Source organism: Pangasianodon hypophthalmus, chromosome 6, assembly GCF_027358585.1.
Source record: "Pangasianodon hypophthalmus isolate fPanHyp1 chromosome 6, fPanHyp1.pri, whole genome shotgun sequence".
In the NCBI taxonomy this organism is placed as follows: domain Eukaryota; kingdom Metazoa; phylum Chordata; class Actinopteri; order Siluriformes; family Pangasiidae; genus Pangasianodon; species Pangasianodon hypophthalmus.
The window spans coordinates 20,705,323-20,731,923 of NC_069715.1; the positions used below are offsets into that span (position 1 = coordinate 20,705,323).

The window sequence follows — 26,601 nt, forward strand, 5'->3', positions numbered from 1 at the left end:
ATTCACTCGCGTTGCGTTGTCTGTAGACGTCGTTTCTTGCCCAGCTGGAGTTTGATTCAGCGTCGGTTGCTGGTGTGTGCTGCTACTCCTCATGTTAGTTTTATGTTTAAGATGTTTTACAGGTTACTTGTATTGTACGAAGATGCCCTATTTTCACACAGCACAGTTTGCAGTCCGCATTGCTGTGATCATTAATCATTAAATATGTCCGGATCGCTGTCACTTTGTGTCATCTGTTTGTCAGCATGACAGTGTACCAGTGTACATTACACAGTTTCATAGGAGGTATAGGAGCATTTATTTTCTTTTGAGTCAATACCACAGTATCAGACGAGTCCGCTCTACCAGTGTTGGTATCAGTGGATCCATAGTATAAAGCAATGTGGTGTTGTTCCTTCTGTTTTTTTCTTTTTTTCTTTCCTCAAGTCTTCTAAATGATGGCAGACCTTTCTGTTCTTACTGTAGCTGACATGATCATTATCTCAACCCTGCTCAACCAATCAGCTAATTAAAAGCCCTTTCTGCTCTTCCTTTTACTGTTTTCCCATTCAAAATGTCGAGCTCATAGCTAGAGCCAGCTGACGCAGCTGAGGAACACTATTCAGACATTTAAAGCTTTTGAGCCTGTCACTTAGCTTCTGATATGCTAAGTAGAGAATAATGTGAAAGCTGTTGAATGAATATGACTACGTAAATCAATCCTCTGATTCTGAAATCCTGCCCATGTCTGTCTTCCTATGACGAATGTAAGACAGTTTACTAGCAGTTATAGTGAGCCAACTAGATGTTTGGCATGGGTGGAGGACATTAGTGGCATTTCTGAAGTTGCATGTTAATAGACCCTGGCATTTGTAACGATCATAGTAAAGGTTTAAAGCTGCTCCTAGGCCTATTTTCAGTGTTTTATTACTAATAAAGATGTGCTTTCTGCCTAATTTTAATACTAAATCATCCGTAAGAGCTAATGAAACATAATGAAAATTAATATGCCTTAACCAAGTATTTTTTTCTACTGTAAGCAAACTTTGTGTGTGTGTGGCGAGTTTGTGTTTGACAGATGTAATGCTGAGAAATAAGGAACAAAAGCTTTACTGTGCCAGGTCATTGTTTCAGTGTTGATGCATGATTATGTAAATGAGTTAATACGGATTTGTGTGTTGCGTTTAATAAAAAAAAAAAAAAAAAAATCAGTGAATGAAAACTCAAACGATTGTTCTGTGTGAGTGTAAAATGAAAAGTGGAGCATATTGGCTGAATCTGTAAAACCAGCGTACCGGATTTGTGTCCGCTGTAGTGAAATATTTTTGAGCTGTACTGAGCTTTATTGTAAACGTCTTATCTCTGTTTTGTCCTGCGAGCTGAGCCGAGACCGCATGCCCCACCTCTAACTCGCGCACCACAACAGTGCTGCTCTCTGCATCAAATTACTGCCATACACAGCTTTTATTTTTCATATCTCACTGACTTCATATGGATGCAGGGCATAACAAATACCCGAATAGCGCTTTTAGGATTTAGATACAGGCACTTTAAAAGGTTACTCAGGTATTTGAATAGATGCGCACATTCATAATTAACAATTCGTCGACCTGATTCGTCACACTCAACTCAATGCTTTATTTTCTCACCATGTTCTCTCTCTTTCTCTCACACACTTTCTCAGTCTGGCCTTTAGTAAAGCCGCGTGTGGTATCACAGATGATGTGAATTATTTGAGCGATGGCAGAAGGATGAGCGCTAATTAATCTCTTTGAGTTCCAGGAATATTGCACGTGCACCATTTATAACACTCGTCTTCCCCTTCCTGTGTGTCTCTGTAGTGAATGGTAGTGTCTATAAAGGGTATGTCCCTTCAGGAGAGAGGTGCCAATGTCCATCAGGATTAATCACACTGCAGGGGGGTCACTGCGCCGATCACAGAGGAACACACTCGCCACCAGGTCTGTACACTCACTCGCACACACACCAGTGTGTGCCTGAGTATTTTTTCGTCTTTTGAATGGCTGTATGTTTTTACTCGAATTGTTACTTGTTAGAAAGAAGTATGTGTGGTAACGTGTCACGATATCAAGGTGTACTATTGTAACTGTCGATACCAGAAGGATACTTTGGCCAAGAAAGAATGAATAAATGAAACGAAATGAATAAAGCACTAGTGGAAGTTATTAAACACCCAAAATTCAGATTGCTGACGCCTATAATTATAATTTCTTTCTTTCAAATAATGTAAAGCTCTTGTGTTTAATAACACAAATAAACAAATCATGAAATCTCATGGAATAGAGCAACATAAGGCTGATCAAATGCCTAGCATCAGAAGTTCTCATAAGTTCAAAAATATTGATGTGGTTGTAGTTATATCTCAATACTGTACAACTCCAAAGTTAAATGGTGTTTAAAGGCGCAGGGTGCCTATACTTTTAAACAGCATCCGTTCATAATTTGAGGTTAGAGTGGTTTTTCATGTTTAATACCTCTCTGTTTTTAACATCATTTTTTTATGCTTTAAAATTAGGTGATTATTTTATAATACCCAGTCATAATAGTCATTTATACTGCTAGCACTTAGCACTAAACTGTTAAGGTCAGGGTGCTTGTCAGCCAGATGTTTTACAGTAAAAAGGTTTATAACTCTTTTTGCATACTGGTTTTGTTTTGTCTGTTGGCTGCCTGCTTGTACAGCGACATGAGTCCAAACATGCCCAAACCTCAATTGTTAAAACTGTGAGAAAAATAGGCTTAAGGCATGAATCAGCTTTTCTCTTACTGTCTGTAAAATGTAGGCCAATGATTTATAGCAATAAGAGTATATTTCTTGGGGAGCGATACTTTGTTTGCTGCTGTGTAGATTATTAAAGGTTTTGTGGAAGTGTAAATAATGTGGTAGATGTTCTAATACTTGTGTTTTATTCTGTAACTCCTCTCCAGGTTGCAGTCAGAACAAACCAAACAAAAAACAAATTCCCCTCCTGAAAGTAGAAGATCATATACTAAAGCTTCCAAAGCCCCGCCCACGCCTGCAGCTGGCTCCTCGCGTGGCCACGCCCCTCGAAGGTAACGTCAGCATCAAGTGACTCAAAGCGAAGATGAATCTTATTCAAATTAAATTGCTTACTCTTTTTCCAGAACTTGCCCTAATATTTCTCTCTCTCTCTCTCTCTCTCTCTCTCTCTCTCTGCAGAAACAGTCTTTCTCTCTCTTCACTCAGTCACTCTGCGTCTGACCCGGATTCGGAGGCAGCAGGAAGCTCAGGCCAACACGAGCAGCGCGAAGTCAGCAACAACCGTGCCCTCAAACGTAGCTCTGCGCCTGATCACAACAACACCTCCTACTCACCCAGCCCGGCCAAGCGGCCCAAAGCTCCGCCCCTCGAGAGCTCCGAGCAGTCGGAACCTGCTGACCCTACTGCTGACTCCGCCCCCGAGCTCCCACCCACAGCCAGGTCTAAAAAGCGACGTTTGGCATCTGAACATCCTACTAGCAGGACAGTAAACAGGAAGAACAGCACGTGCCCTGCCACCAGCTCCTCCCACAAACGCAAAAAGGCAGACACCCCATTTTGCTCCTCTTCTTCCTCCTCGTTCTCTTCCTCTTCCTCATTTTTATCCGGCTCGAGCAGCGAGCAGGCCAGCCGCTCATCCAAACCCTCCAAACTGGCGTCCAAATCGGCCGCCTCGGCCAAATCCGTGACCGACTCCGCCTCTTCTTCCTCCGCTTCATCTTCCTCTTTCACTTCCTCTTCCTCCTCCTCTTCTTCGGTGGTGGTTGCGGGTGCCAGCAGCTGTGCCCCGCCCTCACAGGGCGCCCGGCTCAAGCAGGGTAAAGATCAGAGCAAGTCGCGGCGCTCTCGCTCCGCCTCTTCACCTTCTCCTCGCCGCAGCAGTCGGGATAAAGAGCACAGCAAATCCAGCTCAGCTGCCTCTAAATTTGATTGGACGAGCCGCTTCAGTCCTAGAGTGAACTTACCGAAGCCCAGACTCGCCCTGCCCGGATCCTCCAAGCCCGAAACGCCATCAGGGTCCAGCAAACCCGGCCCGAGCGGACTGCAGGCCAAACTCGCCAGTGAGTCTCTCACTCTCACCATTAAGGGTTTCATCCTCAGTAACACCTCACTCTTCCACACATTCCTCCTAAATTCGCTGCTCTCCTGTTTATATAGCATGCTGTCACTGCACTGCTATTGATACCTGAGCCGAGAATAGGATAAGCAATTGTGAGACGGCAAACAAACGTCACGTTGTGTAGGGTGATAGAATTGAGCGAGTATGATGAAGCTGAATCCTGAATGAGACACAGTCAAATCACAACCTAAACATCGCTTTCTAACCTTAATCTCAATATGCAATACACAGAGTAAACAACTGGCCACTTTCCAGCATCTGTCAGTGTCACCTTACCAGAATTTTTTTCAGAAGTGGGTGGAGTAAATCCAGATATAAAACTTAAAAAAGAGAATAAAATAAAGAGAATATAAAAGGAGAATTTCCACCTTTTGTAACCTTTAGTAACTCCATTAAAAGTCGTAAAGTGTGGTGGACACTAATCAGATATCTCGGGTATTTTTATTAAATATAGCACAAACTATCTGTACTATCTGTACTCGGTAAAGCTAAACATCAATCAGACACGCTCATTAGAATATTAAGCCACGCCCAGACAGCGCTCAGATTTGTCTGTTCGGCATACGCAATGATAAATGCAACCCTGTGATAATCCTTTATTATTTCTATTCAAATATTGCTGGATTATTTTTTTATTATTAGAACACTCAAGTGTTTAAAATTTTACACAACGTTTTTTGGCGCTATAACATTGAGCAGTGACAAGAGTTACAAATATACCTGTAGCTACAATACGATAATGTGATAAAGCATAATATTGAGATATGTGAGGAGCAAAACACCACAGGGTCTGCTGTTCTAGGAAAATAATCAGTGACGGGGAGGTGTGATGCATGGTTGTTGCCATCACAAAGTTGATTATTTTCCTCTAACAGCAGATCCTGTGGTTTTTTTTTTTTTATTCTTTACATATCTAAATATTATGGTTTACGACACTATTACATTGTAGCTACTAGGGTTAATTTTGTTAACGAAATACGTTAAATTATGACGAAATATGTTCCTTGACGACCCTTTTTCCGCATGACTATGACAAGGTGACACAGACATCATTAAACATTATCTGTGACTATATCGACATGCAATATTGTTGACGAAAAAAGACGAGACAAAAGTGTAGTCTAAAAAATAAAAACTTTACCAAAATCTCTTTATTTTCGTCGACAAAAAAGAGGAGACTAAATATTATCGACTACTTTTTTTTTTTCTGAATTACAATCCAAATATCCTGTTCCTTGAATGGCAAGAGCAGCAGTTTCCTTTCCTGTTCTGCGCACGGCATTTCAAAATATTATAGACTACTTTTTTTTTCTAAATTACAATCCAAATATCCTGTTCTTTGAATGGCGCGAGCAGCAGTTTCCTTTCCTGTTCTGTGCACGCCATTACAGGATTAAGCAAGCACAGCGGGGAGTACCTTTCAAGCTAATGTTTGTTGGACTTGGGAGATCATTCAACCTGTGTTTTTCATCAGATAATAAGATAAATCTTACATGAAATAAGACTAAAATGACAAAAATGATTGGTTTTGGCTAGATTAGATTAACTGAAATGTTAATCAATAATAATCTTACGGCTAAAAATGGCTACAGTTTTCAGTGACTAAAATGTCAACAGGTTTCCTGTTAAAACTAAACTAAAAATACTTAGTTTTCTTTGATTAAGATAAGACTAAAATGCCCAGACTTTTAGTCAACTAAAACTTGACTGCAAAAACAGGATAAGATTGACAAAATATTATAGTTTTTATCAAGGACATTTGACACAGGACTAAGACTAAATTTAAAATAAAACAAAAAAAAAAATAGCTGACAAAATGAACACTAGTAGCTCCATTCTGAATTGTTCCTCTTATACCATAGCAACTTTCTAGTGATTGCATTTTTTAATTTATTAACGAATGACACATTATTCTTTTAACCTTTTAAAATAGTTATATCAAATGTTGTTTACGAGTCAAGCTAGCTCCTTTTATCACTATTATATTATAGTAGGTATGCGTAAGGGTGGGCGAGCTGGTGAAAAATCATACAATATCATGATTTTTTTCAGGCTGGATCACGATCCACAATCTTATCACGATTATTTTTCATGCTTTTTTTTTTTTTTTTGGCTGAACGGACTGACCAACCTAATTTCCTTATTAATAAAAATACAGCTACACGAGGAAATATAACCTCAGAGAAAAAGAATAAAAGACACCTTAGGCCAAAGTGGCTTTTCAAACAAATTAGATTAAAGTGCACTTCCCAACAAAATGTAAAGAATTATCTTTAAATTAAAATACAAACAAACAAAAAAAAAAATCAAGCACGGATAGTGTGTGAAAAAAAGAAAAAAAGAAAAAAAAAAGAAAGAAAAGAAATTACATCTCTTACTGTGTTCAGTATTTAAAAGTGCAGACAATTAAAATATGTTTGACAGGTGAGTAAGTATTTAAATGTTTAAATACTGAATACATTAGCAGAGTGGGTTTTACATTTTTATTTAACAGTTTTAAAATGAGTGATTATGTAGTTCGCTCTTGTGGTTTTTACTGCACTTCTTTCTGCGTTCTGTGTATAGCTGAGAAATGGCGGTGTTAGAAAAATGTTTTTGACTTGGTAAGCCATAACGAGGATCAACTATTTTTAGAAATCACTTAAAACTCTTTTTCGACCATTTTGATGGATATTGTATCCTTGTCCAGGTAACATGTCATGGCATCAGCGATGTCTTTCCAGCACTTAACTTGTTTTCTTATAAGGAATACCTTTTTCAAACATGATTGTTACTGTGTTTACTTCAACACTGTTTCTTTGTGTGGTTTGCAAACGACTGCCCTACGTCCGTTATGTAAAATCTAGCAGTTACATATTACTCTGTCTTGTTGGCCATGCTGCTATGTTGCTAAACATAACAAGGAGAGAACGTAAGCTAAGGAGCTGCCTACTGTTGTCTGCTATTGGTTGGTTTGTGTCTGTCAGGGAGAACACGAGTTGGACTAGAGAATAGAGTAAAGTCTGGTTCGTAAACAATTATGGGTGCCATGTCTGAGCAATTTCAGCACACCTAACCAAGTGTGTTTAGTGTCACGCAATCTCTGTAAAACAGATTGCGAAACGTTTTAATTGTTCACAGTAGTGCTGGGCGATTTTCATGATTAATATGGTTAATTAGGTCAGATTAATGTTTTAATGTGATTCAAAATGTGTGGACTGTACACACGAGTGTATATGTATGTGTGTGTATGTGTAAAATATATATACACACACACACACACACACACACACACACACACACATACATACATACGTATACATCTTGTGTTATGTAAGAACAAAAATGTTTAAAAAAAAAAATGCATGTGTTATGTATTTTTATATATACACACGTATGTGTATGTATGTATGTGTATGTGTATATGTATATATATATATATATAATGTCTCTGTGTGTGTGTGTGTATATATATATAAAAAAAAAATTAATTTGGATATTAAAATTAAAACATCTATAAATGCTATTTAAAAGTTTAAACCAATATGAAGGAAAAATACAGCCTTCTTAACCTGATGAACGCCTCCTACAAAAAATATGCAATTTATTTATAATTACATTATGTAAGAGCAAAAAAAAAAATTGACATCATAATCAAGAAACATAAGTTGAAAAAAATTATCATATCGCCCACCCCTTGTTATAACCAGACCTCACCTCACCATGCTGTAATTTCTTCTGTCTTAAAGACAAAAAAACAAACAAACAAGCAAAAAAAAAAAAACGCATCTTGTTGTCACTGAGTAACCAGAAAGCCCAAACTCCTCCATTCTGAAGTTTTTCCAGTGGCAGACAACTTACTGTTACAATTGGCTGATACTGGAGACTCCTTCCATAAATGTAAAATAAACATCTCCTTACTGAGTGCTTCACTATATCAACTGTTATACATTTTTCTATGTTTAAATAATAGCACACATCTTTAAGAAATCAGTTTATTGTGAGTCTTAGGTTATGTAGCTGGTCTGCCATATAAGGCGTTTTCAATGAGCTGTTACTATAGAAACGATAACAATAATATAAAACTGATTTGAATTACAGCCAGCACCACTGTCAGAGCTGTTATAGAAATTTAATCAACACCTTCTGACCAATCAGATTAGAGAATTCAGTAGCAGTGTAGTATAGGAATAACCTAGTAACGATAAACGATAAAGTTTCATATGTACATGCAGCTCGAGGGTTCAGCACAGCAAGAACAGAAGTGTTCTCTCCCTGAGTTTCTCTTTGGTTGGCTGAATGTTGAATCTGGGTTTGCTGATCGGCACTGATGTAACAAGTTGGCGTGTTTCGCCGCTGCTAGTCGTGTTTTGTCTGTAAGTGGAGAACTGAATGTCCTCAGCACGCAGAAGTGCTACATCAGCACGTTTATAATTTGCACAGGTGATCTTGTGTGCCGTCTCTGCGTGTCTGACATTTTCACGGTTGTTGCCGTTGAACATTTTCCTTCTCGCGTGTCGTTCGCTTTTGTTACAGAGTCTTAGCTCGGTTTTATTCCTCTGTACAGGCTGTGGGGAAGCTGCAGTGTCCTGTGCCTTTGCCGAGTTCACTCTCGACTTGACTGTTAACGGCATGAATTATTAAGTGTGACGCTGAACTGATTATCCTACAGCTGGTGTCATTAGCTATGTTTTCACCCGTACTAAGATGATGAGGAAAACTGGAAGCCCCTTCATGTGCACACTTAAATCAGAATAAAGTGAAATGACATGGTCAGTGTGGATCATATTTCTGTCTGAGTGAATGAAAAAGTTAAATCATTTATTAATGCAGTAAATCAAGACTGTCGTACAGAATTAAAAAAAAAAAAAGTTCAGTGATGTTTATTGCTTCAAAACATTTATTTTCTCCGAAAGTCCACCGCAAGCAGTCTTTACAGCGCAACCACACTAAGAATAAACCAGAAATATTTTTGTTTTCTGATCATATTGAGCGACAACATCACACAGGACCATAATGCACTGGTGACATCAATTTATTGTATTTGTTTGTCATCTTATTTTTCTAAAATGTATCTTTTAGTCTGTTTGTTTAACCAGCTATTAAAGGCCGCGACACTATGTCTTCGGATGTCGCGTTGACTGTTCAGTTGGTTGAAAAGGTTTTGGTTTAAATTCTGTTGCTTCCTGGTTGGTCCAGTTGTTTGTGATTATGCAGTGGAAAAACACCCCGAGCGGCTGTTGGCAAACAGCTATATTCGAACACAAGGTTGCCTGTATGTTAAATACAGCATTTAGACCTAGTGTAGGTAAACCTTCTGAACCTTGCCTTCAGTGTGCGCTGATGAATGGACACTCGTCCACTTCTCTCAGGTCACTATGGTGGTGGTGGGGGGCATCGGCTCACGTTTCAGCCGAGCTCCGTGCTAATAATAGGCTAAAAATACGCTAAAAATACCCGTCGCTACAGTAACTTGCAGATCGAGACTCTCGCTGGGCGAGTGCAGAGGTAGGACATTGATTTTCTCTCTTTTTTTTTTTTTTTTCTTTTCTTTAAATTTTAAACAACTGATACAGAATGTTGCAGAATTCAAATGACGCACTGCTCCTTTAAATAAAATGTAACACCAACTATATGCCAGCGTGCTCATGGTCAGGACATCTGCACGACCGAATACTGTGAGAATTCAATTTGGGAGTTGGGATATGATTTCCTGGTCTCGGTAATGCTGTTACAGAAACGTTATTGGTCGCTGTGGGAAATCCGAGCTGTATGTATAGCGTACATGGTGAAACGTAATCCTCGTACTGAATCCTTGCCGCGTCAGCAGGAAACTTAGACGTAGGTTTTGTGACGTACTGAAAACGAAGCATGTTGGGCTGTACAGGTGTGCACAGGGTCATGGGAAATAAAGTGTGTACGGTGGTGTGTTCAGACTCCAGACGTGTTAACGAGCTGTGCGGATTTGAGCGCAGTGGAGCTGGTGACCTTTCCAAAGCCGCACAGATCCGTGAGGTGGAAAACTCGGTCCGGTTTCATGTGAACTCTAGGCGTGCTGCGATGCGGTCTTGATATTTGTACTCAAGAGGAGATGAAATAAAAGGTTGACGTGATTATATACACACTTAGCGAAGGTTTGTTAGGTTTCTCTTGATGTATTTCTGACCAGTGAATAAAAGAGCTTATTACAGCTTTGCTTTTTTTTTTTTTTTTTTTTTTTTTAATTTGTTTAATTATGTGTAGTGTGAAGCTGAACCAAAGTCATCGATTTTGCTCAGATTCGGACGGATAATAGCTGTGAAAGTGCTCTGTGACTCCTGTGACTTTCTCTCTGTGCCACTTGGGCAGGTTTAAATTTGCAAATTAAAATAATTATCATTGTAGTGCAGCCCTTCTAGTTACCTCTCGTTTACTTGATCATCTGATAGAGTGCAAGCATGTCTGATTTATAGGCGTCTCTCTGTGGATGTAAATAAAGCAAATAATGAATCAAGTGAATAATTAGACAACTTGATATTCCTGAAGTAGTTTCTGTGTGCAGATTTGTAAAATCTACATGAGTCAAAGACACACAGACATGCTTCTGCAGATGATTTCTAAATGATTGCTCAGACGAATCTATTAATATTCCTTATAGATTAACATAATGCTCACACACTGATATGAACTTGTACTTGTTTAGGTTTAAGGAATCCCACTGACTTTGTGTGTGTGTGTGTGTGTGTAGGTCTGAGAAAGTCCAGTAAGAAGCGTAGTGAGTCTCCCCCCGCAGAACTCCCCAGCTTTAGGAGGAGCACAAGACAAAAGACCACGGGCTCCTGCGCCAGCACCAGGTAACACACGCTGTGCTCCATGTGTCAGTGCACGTGTGGGTGTGTGTGTGGGTGTGTGTGTGTGTGTGTGGGTGTGTGTGATTGAAAGATGCTATATTAGATCATGTCTCCATTGTTAACAGTTTGGGATGGATTTCATTAGTTCTCTCTGTGTAACTGCTTCTCTCTCTCTCTTTGCCTCTCTCTCTGTCTCTCTCTCTTGTCTGTCTGTAGTCGGCGAGGTTCAGGTTTAGGGAAGCGTGGTGCAGCTGAAACTCGCCGACAGGACAAAATGGCCGAAAACGACAACAATCAGGACGGAGCCAATTCATCACGCACAGAGGAGACACCGCAGGGAGCTTCAGGTGCACACACACACACACACACACACACAGAGCATGTCGTGATATTGGCTTAACTTTTTAATCATCTGCTAGCGTCTCACAGGAGTCCTGAGCATTGTGATTGGTTGATCAGCATTCTAAACCTCTCTGCTCTAAACAATGTTCAGTTTGACACTTAAACACTGCTCTCAGTTACATTATAAATAATTTAATGAGGAAAATCTGTTTTCTGTTGAATCTGTTTTTAGCTTAAAAGCAAGCACATGCCACCAACCTGAAAGTGCATTTGCTCAGTAATCATCTATGAGCTTATCGGGAATTTATCAGCAAAGAGCGAAGTTTTGGGGAAGTCTGTTTGGGGGGAAAACCTACGTCAAGTCAAGTGGAGTTTGTCATTTCAACTATATACAGCCAGTTAGTACATAGTGAAATGAAACAACGTTTCTCCAGGACCAAGGTGCTACATAAGTCAAACACAGAACAACACAGAACTACAAGGGACTACATAATTTATACATAAAGTGCACAAGTGCAAACATGTGCAGACAGCACAAGACGGTACACTGACTACTGGGATAGACAATGGGCACAGTAAGTCCCAGTGCAGCGCTGACCAGTACACAGTTCTGTTTGAAAGTGAATCCAGTGACAATAGTGCAAAGAGTACAAGAGTACAATATAAGTTGCTGAAATAGTGTAAACATAAGAAGTAGCAGCATATGTACAGTATAATAAATATTAGTAGCAGCATAATGTAATGTGCCAAAAAAAAATTTAGGTTTAAAATGTTGCCTTTTTTTAAATTAGAAATAAAAATTTAAATAGTTAATTTCAAACCTTTTTATATAAAAACATATATGATGCTATAAAATACCTTTTTGTCATGTTTACTTTTGTTTATGCTTAAAGTCCAAACCACTGTGCTGGAATGATGTCTGTAGGATGCACACTATACACACTATGCACACTAGTCGACGCTCAAAATCTCTGAATCATTAACCCTTTGACACTACACGACTTGCATCGCTTGTGATCAGTTGTTTGGTGGTGTAAGAGTGTGCACAGTTCATGATCACACTTGGACGAGGCATACACACTACACGAGCTTTCACCTGGAGAAAAACTCTGTGGTGGTGGTTGTTTTTTGACTGCTCTGATGGCATTCCATATAACCCTGTTGTGCCATTTACATGGTGACATGATGGTTTTCTCACAATCCCTCACTTGGATACAAATCAAGCAGGACTGAAGTGGTTAGCTTGGCTAGTACAGATAGTCAACCCATTAGTGGTAGCTTCTCACGTGTAGACTGTGTTATGTTAGCTAGCTAAATGTGTCCATGTGAACTCTATCTCTCCAAATGACAGCCAGGTGTTCGTGTTGAAGCTATTGTGCGAGTGTCGACTCAGTTGTTTGGTGATGCACTATGTGCACACATACAGCTGAGAGCTTCAGCTGGCTTATCTATCTTTGTCTCTCTCTCTCTCTCTCTATCTCTGCAGCCTCCAGTTCAGTAGCTGGTGCCGTTGGAATGACCACATCCGGAGAGAGTGAATCCGACGACTCGGAAATGGGCCGATTGCAAGGTAACACTCGTTCTTAACCGGGTTTTCTTTATGCAGCAGAAAAATTCACCCAAAAAATTCAGCTTTAAATTGAAAGCTAAAAAAAAAAAAAAAAAAATAGATGTTATTAAACAGTATTAAAATGAAATGTGTGCCAGTCAGTCACAGTTCACAGCCATCTAGGCCTGTTAGGATAACTACTTTTGTTGGACCATATATTGTCTCAGAAGTAACTGATTATTAGTAACGATATTATCATTTTATGATCATTTTATGCCACTGATATAATGGTAATATAATAGCATAATAATGCAAGTACACCCTTACGATGAGCAATGAAATTTTTAAAAATTTTAAATTCTTAAAAATATTTAGACATTGGAATTGAAATGTCAAAAAAAAACAACAGATTTTTATATCATCAGTCTGCTAGAGGGAGCAACAAATAAATACAAACCAAACAGATCAGTGTTATATTTTTTATTGTTTATTGCAAAGAGCAAACCTGGTTGTTAAAGTGCTTTTATTTTTAAACTATGCATAAAATTCTAAAATCAAAAGATGTAACCTAGGCTCCCAGGCCAGTTCCACTGTTAATTTTTCTCACTGGTTTTTAGTCAGAGTTTCTGTCTTCTGATGAAAATATCCTTTAAATTTAGTCAATATTTTGTCATATTTTGGCATTTGGCATATTTATTAATTTTAGTCAATTTTACTCTGACTAAAATGGCATTGATTATTAATTAATGGCATTTTAATTGACGAGAAAATGCAAAAATTCAATCAAATATTCACACATTTTATATCTTAAACATGTATCAACAAAAACATTTGAAAACTGCCTTTGTTGTGAAAACCTGATGATCTGAAATATTACAGTGAGTACACTATTGTAATGCAATATTGTGAATTCTTTATGCTTTACATATTGTCCATGTTTTAGTGCGTTGTTACGGAAAGAGCGGATTCACAACGTGACCTCTACCTGTTCTTCCTAGCACCTTACTTAAGTTCAAGTTCACTTGTGCGTTCGTGTCATTTTGTGCCGAAGCAAGTTGTAATATTACATTTATATTGTGTATAGGTCTGATTAATCTCATATGTGTATAGGATGCGTTTGGGTAAGTTAAATAACCCGCTAGTTAAGCGCTTCAGTTTAGCGGTGTTCCTTCGCTGTTCAGCTTCAGCTCACGCTGTTTAAGCGGGTCAATCCCTGACATTATTGACTATAACTGGATTATCTGACACACTATTTTTTCAATTTTTTCCCCTTGTTCTTCAAACATTTAGTGTATTGTTAATATCTTGCATGTCATTTTTTTTTTGTCAAACAGCATGTTTTAATCAAAATCAGTGCTAGTGCTTGCCGCACATCTTAAATTTGAATGCCAACAGTTTTTGCATTCAAATGTCCGTTTTTACATTAAATTCGTGAAATATTCAAAGTTTGAATTTTAATTTGACAGCCCTAGAGCAGACGAGAGGGCGGAAGCAGCGCAAACGGCTAAAATGTTGGTGACATTCATTCTTATGTAAACACAATGGGCAATACTGAGGTCAGCAAAAACGATCGAGGTCATGTCCATATATCATACGATAAGACGATAACGTAATTATCGTGACAGGTCGACAGCCATCGTGCGCCCCATCATGCCGTGTCTGTTTTCTTTGCACTCAGCAGTAGCTTATGGGGGCCAATAACACTTAGTCCACAAATGGGGCTTTAAAACAAAAAACATTTGGTTTAGACATGTTTAGGTGGGAATGAAGAAAAACAGAACCTTTTTGATTCAGTAACTCGGTGCAGGTTATTTATGAAAACTTGTTTATTTGTTTGGCCATGTAGTTAGCTAGGCTGCAGATGACTGTTATTTACTGTATAGACTGTTTCCCGTATTGTTTCTGTGCTCCAGTTGGAGTTTCATCTTCGAGTTAAACGTGTGTGTGTGTGTTTTTTCTCCTCCCGTTTTCCTCTTGTGTACAGCTCTACTGGAGGCACGTGGTCTGCCCCCTCACCTTTTCGGACCTCGTATGTCCCAACTGTTCCATCGTACCATCGGCACTGGAGCAAGTGAGCATCTTTCTGTCTCATTCATAGATATTAGGCATCCCTTTAAAGAGTAAATATAGATACACATAGTCTTAATAAAGCTCATGTATTCAAGATGAAAACTTCTGAATAAGTAGAAGAAATTAAAAAAAATAAAATAAATAAAAATTTGTAAGTAGTTAAGTTTGTCTGTGTGTATTGCGTATGTATTGTTCCTGCTCCGAGCCTGTCATGCCAAATAAGCTCTCTAGATCCAAGAAGCTAGCTTGTTCACAAACATTGAAGTGTTACACCCGACTACATTTTCAAACCCTGCGTGTTGTAACAAATATATTAGGCCATTTATCATAATAAGCAGTTTGAGTGTGTGTGTGTGCTACAGGTTCGAAGGCTCAGCAGCTGCTGCAGGGTCTGCAGGCGACGGGGGACGAGTCTCAGCAGCTGCAGGCAGCGATAGAAATGTGCCAGCTGTTGGTGATGGGGAACGAGGAGACACTTGGAGGATTTCCTGTGAAGAGTGTCGTACCCGCTCTGGTCAGTCCATCTCTCATCAGAGTACCTCACTCAGCTCCGTTATGCTAGTTTGGAGTTAGCACAGCTGTAGACTTGAACAGGAAGCAGAAGTGCAGGAGACGGCCGTGCAGTGCTTTGCAGTCGTGACAGGATATCATGCCAGATAGCTATTTATGTGCATTCAGTTTTGAGCAGAGGTTCTTCATATAGTCATTATAGATATATAATGACTTCAAGATTGTGTACCTTCAGGATTTTTAATTACATCCAGTACTGTGGAAAAGTCTCAGGCCCATGCAAAGAAATGCTGTAGAGCAAAGATGCCTTCAAAAATAATGAAATTAAATGTTTCTTCATTAAAAAAATACTGTTAAGAGCAGTAAACAGTAATAAATGAAACAAAGTTAGCATTTAGCGTGACGACCTTTTGCTTTAAAAAAATAGTATTCTCAGGTACAATGTGTTCAGTTCTATAAGGAAATGAGCTATAAGTTTTACTGAGCATCTTGCAGAAGCAGCCACAGTTCTTCTGGAGACTTCGACTGTCACACTTGTTTCTTTTTTTTGCAGCAAAACCCAGCAGCCTTCATTATGTTTTTTTTGTCTAAAAAGTGCTCTCTAACGTAATATGCTGCTTTCTTTACTGACATACAAACATTTTTCTGTGGCATTTAGTTTAGTAATTTTGTGCTGGAAAACTAATATTTGGAAATCTGAAATGTTTTTGTACTGAGTCAATAATGTAGAAGACATAACATAAAAATCTATAACAAAGTTTGTACTAAAAAATAAATAGGGTGCCTAAGACTATATTTACTTTTGGTACCGATCTGATTTGCTAGATGAAAATCTGATCATTTGTTAATATGTATATCAGGTCTTAACACTCATGACAACCAGAAGCTGAATCTTTTAGCTTACCTAGAATCCTTTAAGGACAATCGAATTCAGAATGTGCTCTGTAAATGCCTGTGACTCATGTGTTTTGCTGTTCTCTCTCCCCACAGATCACGCTGTTACAAATGGAGCATAACTTTGATATTGTGAGTATGAGCACTGCTTTATTCAACCTTTATGCACATATTTCATGTCTTTAGTTGAGCTGTCTATTTAGGCTGTGTAGCTGATGTTTAGTGCTAATCCCCTCTGTATAACACCTGTTTATCTATTATCATTTAATATTTAATACATTAATTTATAGAGTCGTTATAGTGAACTACCGAACTAGCTATGTTTAGCTATTGTACTCCAGTGACAGCCCCTTGCTGTAACACTAGCTTCAGGAGGAAATAAGCCAGTGTGCATTGATGATTTATGGATGCTTCTAGAATAAAAAGAGTAACTAAGTAGCAGGAGTTCACGCTTAGCTTAATTCTAATACGAAACATATTCGTGTAGTGTGTTTACATTTAAAAGTATCCCGTTAAGGAGGAGAAATGATCTTAGTGTGCGTTTTTGTGAATTTCAGATGAATCATGCATCTCGCGCTCTAACCTACATGATGGAGGCTCTGCCACGCTCTTCTGCTGTAGTTGTAGACGCCATTCCTGTCTTCCTGGAAAAGGTGAGTGCTTACAGAGTCACATGTACAGGTATGCGTTCGTCCCGCACCACTATAGCACTGTGTCAGAGTAGTATACAGCCACATGGAATGACAACTGGGCATTTCATAACCAAAGTGTTTAGGAACCACGGTGAGTAGTCAGTGCAATAGAAACAGAAAAACAGCGTGTGAAAAGATTCCACACCCCTAGTGATCTATGGTTGCGTACTATTTAATACAATTTACTAGTATGTAATTTGGCACGTTGCCAAGACTTGTGGAGAAAGAGCACTGCAGCTGTGTGCTAAGCTTGCTCTTCATGTTTCTCTTCTTCAATCAGACGTCCATTTGATCAGTTCTTAGAAATTTTCTGGACAGGCAGCTTGTGTAAATGTGTCTTTGGACCTTGATGAGTGTCTTGTGGCAACAGTTTGGGGTGTTTTTGAAGGTGATGAGGCATCACATGGCAGTGACATGCAGCCAGTCACCAGGCCAATCACAAAACAAGATGGCGGTGTGTTTGATATGTTTGTTTTCGGATGGAGTCATATAAATTTTTTTGTGTGTGTCTGCCTGTTTGTGTAGCTTCAGGTGATCCAGTTTATCGACGTGGCCGAACAGGCTCTCACCGCACTGGAGATGCTCTCACGGAGACACAGCAAGGCCATCCTACAGGCCGTGAGTACACAGCGCACCCTACTTTCTTGCTGGTTGCCGTGGTTTATCCAGTGGTGGCCGTGTGATCTGTTTTTCCATGTGGATTAATGTGTGATTAATGCCTTAGATGACATCATAACTAAGGCTTTGTATGCTTTTTGCATTCTCATAACTGAATGATATGAAAACATTAATGCACCAGGGGTCCAAGCACAAAGTGGATTAGGATTTTGTCTTCTTCATTTCTAATGCGAAGCAAACAAACTGGAGACTATTATCAGTCTGTTTAACCTTTATCTATCTGTTCTTGGTCTGACTGTCTTTCTGCAGGGCGGGTTGGCCGACTGTTTGCTGTATCTGGAGTTTTTCAGTATTAATGCTCAGAGGAATGCATTAGCCATTGCCGCTAACTGCTGCCAGAGCATCACACCTGACGAGTTTCACTTTGTAGCCGACTCGCTGCCTCTACTCACTCAGAGACTCACACACCAGGTACACACACACACACACACACACACACACACACTTTTTAATTTGGGCATGTGCCAATATTCAACCCATTAGTGTTTTTGTATAATGTACAGAATTATGGCATAGTCTTCTAGTGCGTCAAGAGTAATAACCTTTAGACGGTTGTTTTAAAATTGACTTTGATTGTTATCCTCTAGGCATCCTAGGTAGGCAGCAGGTTTGGGCAGCATTAGGGTGCTCATAAGATAAAGGCAGTTCCATGTATAAAGCAGCTAATGCAGCTTGCTTATGTGGCTAACTTGCTAGTCGTTAAGGTTATCTTATATAGTTCAATACATGTTGTGTTATTCAGTGACCGGTCCTCTAGTTGTGTTCAACATCAAAACAATAGTTGGTACTAGTTTGGGATCCATATTTTCTATTAAATGTCATGTGTGGAATGCTCTAGGGCTGATGATGACACTGAAGGGTGAATGCATATATTATATAGGGAGCTCAAACATGCTCACTATGTAGGCAGACTTCCTGAATGGAACACTGTAGTAGTGATTTTGTTTTAAATATCTTGGCACATGTCACATACCACACTATATTGTATATTCTTATGCACTTTATTGGCACTATGCATGTGTAGAGTCACATAGATCACTTTCTTATGCAATTCTATGTTGTGTGGAAAAAATAAAATAAAATAATTGTCCTGGTAAGCTGTAATGATTGTTAATGTTGCTCCTGTTGTCTTGTAGACTTACTTCTATTTCTCTTTTTCCATCAGGATAAAAAATCAGTGGAGAGCACTTGTCTCTGTTTCGCCCGGCTGGTGGACAACTTTCAGCATGAAGAGGTGAGAAAATTTGTTAGAGGGTCATTTGCTAAACCTCTGTATAGTACCTAATGTCACTGAGCTGCAAGAGCAGCTTCCACAAATACCATTTTGTAGCTCCTTTCACTGTGCTAACGTTTGACCTTTGCCACCTGTAGAATTTGTTGCAGCAGGTGGCATCACGCGATCTGCTCACTAACATCCAGCAGCTTCTGGTGGTGACACCGCCGGTGTTGAGTTCAGGCATGTTTATCATGGTGGTGCGCATGTTCTCACTCATGTGCTCCAACTGCCCCAACCTCGCTGTGCAGCTGATGAAACAGAGTAGGTCTTTCTCTCTTTATCTCTCTCTCTCACACACACACACACACACACACACACACACACACACACACTGAATATGCCTTAATAAATGAAATACACTGGTAATGATGGGACAAATGATCTGTGTGTGTGAGAAGATATCGCAGAGACACTACGTTTCCTGCTTTGTGGAGCGTCTAACGGAAGCTGTCAGGAGCAAATCGACCTCGTTCCCAGAAGTCCCCAGGAACTCTACGAGCTTACTTCCCTTATCTGGTACTTTCCATTTACTAGATTTTCTACTTCATGTTTACCTGGAGTGGCCTGCAACTTGAAACTATTTTGAAACAGTGGCCTTTAATCAACTTTCATATTAGTAATCATATTAGTAATTATATTCATATGATTACTTTCCATATTACTTTTCATATTAGTAATCAGTTTAACATTGAGCAGAATAATGTAATACAACGGTGTACTTGGTTATGAGCACTCCTAGATTGATGTACTTTGAAAACAACATAATGCAAAACAAAAGGAACAGAGAGCAGTTTTGCTTCCAGTGTCTCTAAATGGTTTTCTTTGGTCACATCTTTCTGCATAAACAGCAACCTTAATCTGTTATGTGCACTTACTTTTTATTGACTTTTTCAGATCAATAAAATAATGTGGATAGTTCATACTCATCATGATTAGGGCTGCATGATACTGAAGAAAAATGCCATATGCGATAACTTGTTAAATAATGCGATATGGGATACGCGGTACGATAATGCTATAAGAGTGTAAAATCAGTTTAAATTATATTTATTTATATATTTTACAACTGAAAATGACATAACATTCATGTTTCGTGTTTTTGTGTATAAGAAAGCATTCTCTGCTAATAAAAAGTATTAAAATCATTTAGTTATTGCAAGCCCTTGCATTATGCGTACTGCAATATTTAGTTTTGCGATATTCCGATAATTTCGATATATTGTGCAGCCCTAATCATGATTAACAGCTAACCATACACAACACTTACTAGCTACTTGGAGATATAAGAACACTTAAAAGTATTTTCTTTATATTACACTGAAGCAAATTACATGTGTAAGTGTATCCTACATGTATGCTCACAGCTACAGACTTATCCAGTAACGTTCCAGCTTGTGTGTGTGTGTGCGTGTTTCAGTGAGCTGATGCCGTGCCTCCCCAGAGAAGGCATTTTTGCTGTAGATGCCATGTTGAAGAAGGGTAGTGCACACACTACAGAGGCCGCAGTGTGGCAGTGGAGGGACGACCGAGGCCTGTGGCATCCATACAACCGCATAGACAGTCGGATCATTGAGGTAACAGTGTGCTGCTTATAATATTATTTAAAACACTGCCGCTGTCACTATCTTCTGAAAGTATCTCTGAATGTGTCGTTTCTAAATCCATTAATAATAATGTATGTAGAATAATGCATTATTTTTCACTTGTTATATAGCTGCAAGTACAGTACCTATTTTGTCAAAATACACTATATGGCCAAAAGTTTGTGGACACCTGACCGTCACATTCATATGTGCTTTTTGAACATTCCATTCCAGCTGTAGCCCCTTTCTGCTGTTATTATAACCTCCACTCTTCTGGGAAGGCTTTCCCACTAGATTTTGGAGCCTGGCTATGAGGATTTGTGCTCATTCAGCCACAAGAGTATTAGTGAGGTCAGGCACTGATGTCGGGTGAGAAGGCGAAAGTCATTCATTGGGTTGAGGTCAGGGCTCTGTGCAAACCACTCGAGTTCTTCCAGTCCAACCATGACTTCATGGAGCTCACTTTGTGCACAAGGGCATTATCATGCTGGAAAATGTGTGGGCCGTTTAGTTCCAGTGAAGGGAAATTGTAAAGCTATAGCATACAAAGACATCCTATACAATTGTGTGCCTCTAACTTTGTGGCAACAGTTTGGGGAAGAACTGTGGCTGAATTCTGGCAAACAACCCAAAAAAGATGATAAATCTCTAACATACCTTGATACCTCAACTTGAAGAGACCATAAACACCAAAATGACATTTCTCTAGTTTTATCCTCTCGTCTAGGCTTTCTGCAAAGTTCATGTTGGGTAAAAATCCAGTTTAATATATATGGAGGTAAAACAGTCTGTCTGGCAACATAAGCAATCTGTAATCAGATACAAAATATCAAAAATGGCCACAATGGATGCAATTTTCTCCCTTTTCACTTTTGTGTGTAACAAAACATTAAAATGCTAGAACCTTACTTCTGACTGAGATCCATGCGTAATTTCAGTTCGGACAACATGCAGTTTTGAGAACAATATATAGTAGAAAATGTCACCAGTTTCACCATGTGAGGGTTTTTCTGGGCTGCCACACAATGAATGCAATATTGTTTATAGCTTAGATTAGTTATCTAGCATCCGTGGTAGTTTGATGGCTAGCTAAGTTTAGATTCTCATTCTATTTAACCAGTTTGGACCAAGCTTGTTATAACCACTCAAACCGCTGACATGCCAAATAATTTAGTGGTGTGATGCAAGCATGGTTCGGTATACCTAGGAAGAGAGCAAGTTTGGATGTTTACAGTTATTTTCCTCCCTTTCTGTAACCTTCCAGTGCTTAGGCCAGAACATAAATATGCTGGTGAAAAAATAACTTGTCATGTTAGGCCTGTACCATGTAATTGGATCCGCTAGGCCTGTTCCTGACACAGTGGGGACAGTAGGGTTGCAGATCATCTGGCTAACTACTTTACAAGCATTCTTCATCTCATTCTACTTAGTTGTAACAAAGTTAGATGGTCATCCAAACAGTTTATAAGATTAACATTGTGACTTGTACAGGAGAAATATAGCTAATACAGCATCCGGCTTCATCTCCTTAGTGGTCAGAAGGAAAAGCAGCAAAATCCAGATTTGTGTTCGTTTTATTTATTTTGCTATTGTTACACGTTTTTTGGGGAGCAGATTGTGCTTCCATCATCAGGCATACTGAGAGATGATTGACACCTTTTAGTACAGGTATAGTTTAGAATAGTTACACAATTTAGTGTAGTTACAGACGCAATCCGTGACCATCTGTGAATTGCTGATGCTTGTTTGACGACATCTTGTTACTGCTCTGAAGACAGTTGCTAATGGGAACACATTGTTTTGTGTGTGTGTGTGTGTGTGTGTGTGTGTGTGTGTGTGTCAGACGGCCCATCAGAACGGTGAGGACGAGATCAGCCTCTCAACACTTGGCCGAGTTTACACCATTGACTTCAACTCTATGCAGCAGATCAACGAGGACACGGGAACGGCACGGGGAATTCAGAGGAAACCCAACCCCCTGATCAACCCCAACACTGGTACTCTCTCGCTCTCTCTCTCTCTCTCACACACACACACACACACACACACACACACACACACACACTCCAGTGATAATCTCTCTGTGCAGCAGTCGCTTATTTAATACCTTAATTTGTATTTAATACATCTATACAACGATCATAGCAAACACTCAAGCCAGCTAATAATGTTTAGCTGTTTTACTGGCCACACCTCATTGTTAGCTTTATTTTGGAGAGAGGGTAATGCTTTTATGTTAGCTGTTTATGATTAGCTAACTATTTCAGTGTACAGCTAGCTTTTTTTAATGTCATGCTAATACAAGCTAATTAGCTTTATTTGCACGTCCACCCAGTGTCATCATCAGTCCTATACTACGTGCAAGGGAACAGAAATAATCCAACATTTGAAGGTTTGAATTCTATCATTAGTAAAACATAAGTACTATACCACAGTGCTGTAGAATTCTCTATTCTGATTGGTCAGAATGGGACTACAACCGCATGATTGGGTTAATGCACTTATTTTAATACGTTACTGTTTCTATACTGAAAGGTTGCACAAGGACTGGTGGACACTCCACATAAACATGTCTTCAAAACTTTTACTTTTTTCAATTTGTTTATTTCACATTTCTGGAATAAGCCTCTGGTGTTAAAGTTAAAGCGTGATTTGTGCTTTCTTGTTAACGTGGCAAGTGGCATTTTTTGTGAGAGGTAATGGTAAGGGGATGAGTTTATAGCTGTTATTGCATAAGTGATAACAGGAACCAACTTGTTTTGCGGATGTTCCACAACATTGTGTTACTATAAATGGTTAAAATGTACATTATTTAATTAAAAAACAAACTTGTTAGCAACATGCTGTGGTATAAGAAGAATAAAGTCTTCAGGACATGTTCTTTGGGGTGGTAACAGCAACTCTGCTTCATGTCGGGCTGCACCACACCACCCTATCATGTTTTATTTCTTACGTTCGTGAAGTTGAAAAGTGCTTCCAACCTCTAACATTCATTGATATTTACCTTACAGTTGTGATTGGCAATAACATTAAAGAATCTGGCTGGTGTCAGTGCTTCAAGCTTGTTTTCATTTTTCAGCCCCCAGCCAGAACATAGCTAAGGGGTGCCATTACGTCAATTGCAAGATATTCCACTGGTCGATCTTCTTAATAGGTCAATGTAAGGACCCGGTGTGTGAGTGTGGAGGAAGTCTCGGGAGACAGGTGGAATTTTTGCTGAGCTCCGGGCTCGCGTTCATCCAGTATACGCTTTTCAGTGCACTTTCAAATAGTCGACAAACCCCCCAGAAAAATCAACTGAAACGGGTCCGTCCCGGACTTACAGCTTTCACTCCGTCAAGTTCATGCTTTACTGCGTGTGGGTGTGTGTGCTTGTGTGTCTCACAAGCTTCCCCAACTATATCACACACTCTGTCTCTCTGGTTACGTCAGTTACTGAACGCACAAAGAGACACAAATAAGTAGACTGGTGGTAATAAGATACAGGTGAGAATCATCACACGTTACCTGCCGGTTCAACCCGCCTCCTCTCCGTCCACTGCAAACGCTTGAAAACGCCCCTGCTGCTGTATATTACTTTTGCGATTTCTCTGAATGAAAATTGATTGCGTAATGTTATTTGAATAAAAACCACATGTCTCAAAATAATTTCTGAAACTCAAAATTTTAAGTGTATGTACATGTTTTACCTGGTGGATCTTACCATAATAATAATAAGAAAAGGTCATAGAAGTGTGAGCACCCCTGACATAGCTGCTCAACTTCTTAATGTTTTCATTGCAGTTCACCTCAGAGCCAGGAGAGGGCTCGGAAACTTTGCAGTGTGTACCTTGTAAATATATCCGTAGTTAACAGTTAGCATCCTAAATGTAATAATTGCCTGTGAGTCTAACAAAATGATCATTTACATAATTGCCTTTTGACTCATTCTTCCTCTCTTTCTCTTTCCTCATTGTCTACTTCGATCTTAGGTCACGTGGAGGTACGTGGTGAGGACGCGCGTGCAGAGCTGATGCGGGAGGAGGCGGAGCTAGCACGCTGCTTTATTAAGACTCTGTTCGGCGTGCTGTATGAGGTGTACAGCTCCTCAGCCGGCCCCGCCGTCAGACACAAGTGCCTCAGAGCCATCCTACGCATCATCTACTTCTCCGACTCCGAGCTGCTCAAGGATGTGCTGCGCAACCACGCCGTCTCCAGGTCAGTCTCTCTCCCACACCTCAGCGTGTGTGGGTGTGTGTGTAATAAGCCAAACAAACAAAAGATGTGTTCGGGGCAAGAACGGTGCAGTGGATCGTGTTTATACATGGCACTGAGCGCTGGCTTGCAAACAGAATTCCTGAACTCTGCATCTTATTCGGTATTTCTGTTTATAGCGTTGCCAGGTCTGTACAAAAGTAACCATTAACGAATTCAAAAGAAGTTTAACATGTTGAGTACTATTTAAAAAAAAAAAAAAAAAAAAAGTTTTATAAAATTTTTAAGGAACAATATATGCTAAATTTTATTGAGCCAGAATTAAGTACACAGTTTACTTAACTGGTTCAATTCCATTAAAAGTCTCTAAATTATAAGGAAAGAATAGCTGTATGAATTAATAGACCAGTGTACAGACAAAATATTTTTCTTGAGGAAAGAGTTCAAAAGTATTTGGCAGCAAAGCTTTAAACCTGGCAACCCTGTGATATGATGACGGCTGACACTGTCATCCTCCTCAAACCATTCTGTGTGCCTGAGCGCTGAAGGGTGTCCATGCACCAATTTCTTTTTGAGTATCCAGACAACCTCATGCTCAGGAGTAGTTTACATTTTTGTTTTTCTATCATATGCAGTATAACAAGATAGACTTCATGTGTAAACTATGAGTTTTCGCGGTTACACAATTGCACTTTTGACCATATAGTACACAGTTTAGAAGGGAATTATTTATAATCGCACTGTCTGGTGTCACCCAGATGACAGTGCGTTCCCTTTTGAGTCTGGTTCCTCTCAAGGATTCTTCCTCATATCGTCTCAGGGAGTTTTACCTTGCCACTGTCACCTCCGGCTCGCTCATCAGGGATAAATTCATGCATTAAATATTTAGATCCTGAATGTATTTATTTCTGTAAAGATTCTTTGTGACAATTTCCAAGTGCTACACAAATAAAACTGAATTGAATATCACCAGGCAGGGTCGTTTTTGCAAGCCAGATTTCTAGAGTCTGCTACGGTTCGTGACATAGCAGATGACCAGTCTTTTCCTTCAGCCCATCAGTAAACAGGCTCTGAGAATAACGTTGTGGTGAATAACTTCTATTCCGTAAGCCTTTTTTCAATCCAATGACTCTGTCTTTCTCCAGAAAGCTCTTTTTTTTCTTTTTTTTTTCTCTTCTCCCCCCATCTTTCAACATCTGATCCACAACTATTAGTCATGTTAGCTATCTGGCCAAGTGGAGGCTACTTTCCCAAGCTGCATAGTGAATATTATTGGGTATTCAAAAACAGTTGTTCCATATGCTTCATTCTAATAACAGGAACATTACAAAATGACAATTAAATCTGAAATGGTTGTATCCTTACTGCTGTGCTATAGTGAACCGAATTCTCATGTTGCCTACCAGTATCAATCATTCAATATTATTTCGTTTTAAATGGAAAAGTCCTTCATGAAACACATTTTTATATGGAAATATTTATGCTTGGTGATTCTGGTGCTAATTCTATTGAGGCCGACATCATGGCTAGCTCAGTTACAATGGCGTTAAATAGATGACCGCTTTTCAGTGATCTCAAACACAAGTGATAAATGTCGGGTTTCGCTCTTAATAATAATAAAAAAAAAAAGAACAAGTCTTTTTTTTTTTTTTTTCACCATTTTTCAGCAATGTTCAATGTCAGTAAATGAGAAATCCAACACAGAATTATGGGAGATAACAAGAGCTGGTATCATGCAGTTGTAAATTGCATATGATGAGATGTATTTTTGCAGAGCTGGGGACAATTGACCTCATTTATCAAGCTGGATATGAAAAGATTTGTTCATAAATCCTTCATACGAGCATTTGCACAAGAAATTTGGTATTCATAATAATCCAGTA

At 39.2% G+C, this 26,601-nt stretch overlaps 1 protein-coding gene across 6 annotated transcripts in view; it reads left to right on the forward strand.

The window, feature by feature from the left end:
• The window catches only part of trip12 (thyroid hormone receptor interactor 12), a 57,286-nt gene that overhangs the window by 10,280 nt on the left and 20,405 nt on the right, over positions 1-26,601 (forward strand). For all 6 annotated transcript variants that reach the window (XM_053234641.1, XM_026914160.3, XM_026914157.3 and 3 more), the window contains 18 exons: positions 1,821-1,940; positions 2,929-3,054; positions 3,182-4,062; positions 10,828-10,933; positions 11,147-11,277; positions 12,759-12,842; positions 14,806-14,892; positions 15,254-15,405; positions 16,392-16,427; positions 16,853-16,948; positions 17,513-17,605; positions 17,915-18,076; positions 18,831-18,899; positions 19,037-19,202; positions 19,340-19,457; positions 20,359-20,515; positions 22,368-22,521; positions 24,496-24,721. In XM_053234641.1, coding sequence (XP_053090616.1) covers positions 1,870-1,940; positions 2,929-3,054; positions 3,182-4,062; positions 10,828-10,933; positions 11,147-11,277; positions 12,759-12,842; positions 14,806-14,892; positions 15,254-15,405; positions 16,392-16,427; positions 16,853-16,948; positions 17,513-17,605; positions 17,915-18,076; positions 18,831-18,899; positions 19,037-19,202; positions 19,340-19,457; positions 20,359-20,515; positions 22,368-22,521; positions 24,496-24,721 — 2,915 coding nt within the window. In that variant the 5' untranslated portion in view covers positions 1,821-1,869. The remainder of the gene's footprint in view (positions 1-1,820; positions 1,941-2,928; positions 3,055-3,181; positions 4,063-10,827; positions 10,934-11,146; positions 11,278-12,758; positions 12,843-14,805; positions 14,893-15,253; positions 15,406-16,391; positions 16,428-16,852; positions 16,949-17,512; positions 17,606-17,914; positions 18,077-18,830; positions 18,900-19,036; positions 19,203-19,339; positions 19,458-20,358; positions 20,516-22,367; positions 22,522-24,495; positions 24,722-26,601) is intronic.